General features: G+C 40.9%; 1 protein-coding gene across 1 annotated transcript in view; it reads right to left on the bottom strand.

Moving 5' to 3' along the window:
- The window catches only part of LOC106878080 (uncharacterized), a 161,693-nt gene that overhangs the window by 16,183 nt on the left and 143,131 nt on the right, over positions 1-2,379 (bottom strand). Inside the window, exon 34 of the mRNA XM_052976903.1 lies at positions 1,073-1,215. Coding sequence (XP_052832863.1) covers positions 1,073-1,215 — 143 coding nt within the window. The remainder of the gene's footprint in view (positions 1-1,072; positions 1,216-2,379) is intronic.

Genomic DNA, 2,379 nt, shown 5'->3' with positions numbered 1-2,379 from the left:
AACAGGTCTTCACAAGCTGAGTTTAGTGTTGAATGAAGAGACGTTGGCATGGGTGCCAGTCTACAAATTTAGTTCGATTTCATTTGCCTCAACAGGTCTTCGCAAGCGGAGTGTAGTGTCCAATGAAAGGAATGTTACGTGTAAGTGGGCTGGCTACACCCCTGGTAAAGGCCACGGGTTATGGTCTCACTTGGCTTGCCGGGTCTTCTCACGCACAGCATATTTCCAAAGGTCTCGGTCACAAGTCATTGCCTCGGTGAGGCCTAATGTTTGGAGGTCGAGACATATACATATTTATGTGGCCAGACTGAAACTAACAAAAGATCGAAGAACCTTAGCAAGTTTTTGAGAGAAATTCAAAATGGCATCTAGGTGTTATGCTTGTATTCTTGAGCTCAGGTCTAATGGTGTTAAGGCTTTTGAAGTTATTGTCTCTATTTTTAGGGCCTGCGTGTTTGGTGAGGATGTTGGCTGAATGAAAAATGAGAGGGAACTGGCTGGAATATCTTTGACCATAGGTCTTCCAGATCAGGAGTGACTGGGGGCAAAACCAGGACACACTAGACAATGTAGTCCTAGATACACTGTCTGAATAAAAGAAGATCCTTGGTCAGCTACTGGAACACAATTGATCATATGCTTGCTGGATCAGGACTGACCTGGGGCTAAAGAAGGAAGGACACATTAGACAATGTAGTCCTAGATACACTATGTCTGAATAAAAGACGGGATAGTTATGGTTGGAACACCCTTGATCATAAATCTACTGAATCATGAGAGACCTAGGGCTAAACAATAACAAGGAGAGATACATTGAATAATGTAGTCCTAGATACACTATGTCTGACTAAGATACCTGATGGTCACATTTGGAATTTCGTTGACCATAGGTCTGCTGGATCAGGGTGGAGCTGGAGTTAAAGAAGGACCCATTAGATAATGTAGTCCTAGATACACTATGTCCAAGTAAAAGATACGATGGTCATATCTGGAACGCATTTGGTCATAGGTCTGCTGGACCAGGACTGACCTGGGGCTAAATAACAGTAACAAGAAAAGCCACATGACTTACCTGTGTCCCAGAATATCAACATTGGTCTGTTCTCTCCAAAGTTTTTGTGTGCATCAAATTTCAGTTCCACATTCAAAGGTTTCGACAATTTCGCCACAGGGGCAGGTGCCATGTAGAAGGAGGAATTTAGGAACTCTTGGATTCTTAGAAATGAAACAAGAACATTTAATAATAATGATAATGGTGGTGAACAAGGTATGCCACATGTGCTATATAGCTGATGCCGTGTGCCCCTTTGGCCAACAAAATAGTATGAAATAGCCTGGTTATGGAAAATGGAGAAGGTGAAGATAGTGCCAATTATTGTTGGGTCCTTCGGAACAGTCTCAGAAGGCATCAAGGGGAATATAAAGGAAACTGGAATAGAGTGCCCTGTAGAACTGTTACTAAAGGTTTGTCCCCTTGGCATGGTCAGGAAAGTATTAGAAAGCTGGAAAGAATGGATTGCATGGTACCATAGGCTGCAGGTAGCAAGCCTGCTACTCATGCAAGACTCCAGGAATTCCAGCAAAATCTGAGTTAAAAAGAATAATAACAAGGGCACTCAGAGAGTGGAAACCTCTGCTAAGGCAATTCCAATGTCCTCTTAATGATTAGCCGGAGATGATTTTTAAAATGAGAATATCTGAAATAAACTCGACTGCTCTTGCAAATGAGAATACTAAAAATGAATCTGACTGCTCTCAAAAATTAATTAAAAAACAGGAAAAATAATCCAGAATCCTTGTGCTGTACCAGATTGATCCCAAAATCTAATAAGTCTGTGCTAGTCACAAGGCCAAGTATCCCTGAAAGTTTCATCCAAATCCATCCGGCAGTTTTTGAGATATCTTGTCCATGGACAAACAAACAAACAAACACAACTGAAAACAATACCTCCACCTTAGCGAAGGCAGAGGTAATAATAGTAATCCTTTCTACAATAGGCACAAGGCCTGAAATTTTGTGGGAAGGAGCGAGTTTGTTACATCAACCCCAGTGACTGACTGGTACTTATTTCATTACCTCCAAAAGGACAAAAGGCAAAGTTGACCTCAGCAGAATTTGAACTCAGAATGTAAAGACAGAAGAAATGCTGCTAAGCATTTTGCCTGGCATGCTAATGATTCTGCAATCTCACCACCTTATAATAATAATAATAATAATAATAATAATAATAATAATAATAATCAGTGCGACCATGGGATAGAGAATAGGAAGCCAGACATAGTCTTAATTGAGAAAGAAAGCAAACGATGCTGGATCATAGCTATAGCATGCCCAGCTGACAACAAGGTATGCGATAAGGAAGAAAGAAAAGTCGATAG

The sequence above is a fragment of the Octopus bimaculoides genome, chromosome 26 (assembly GCF_001194135.2).
Source record: "Octopus bimaculoides isolate UCB-OBI-ISO-001 chromosome 26, ASM119413v2, whole genome shotgun sequence".
Lineage (NCBI taxonomy): Eukaryota > Metazoa > Mollusca > Cephalopoda > Octopoda > Octopodidae > Octopus > Octopus bimaculoides.
Note: the sequence above shows the minus strand (reverse complement) of the source record. Positions and strands in the feature narration are given on the sequence as shown.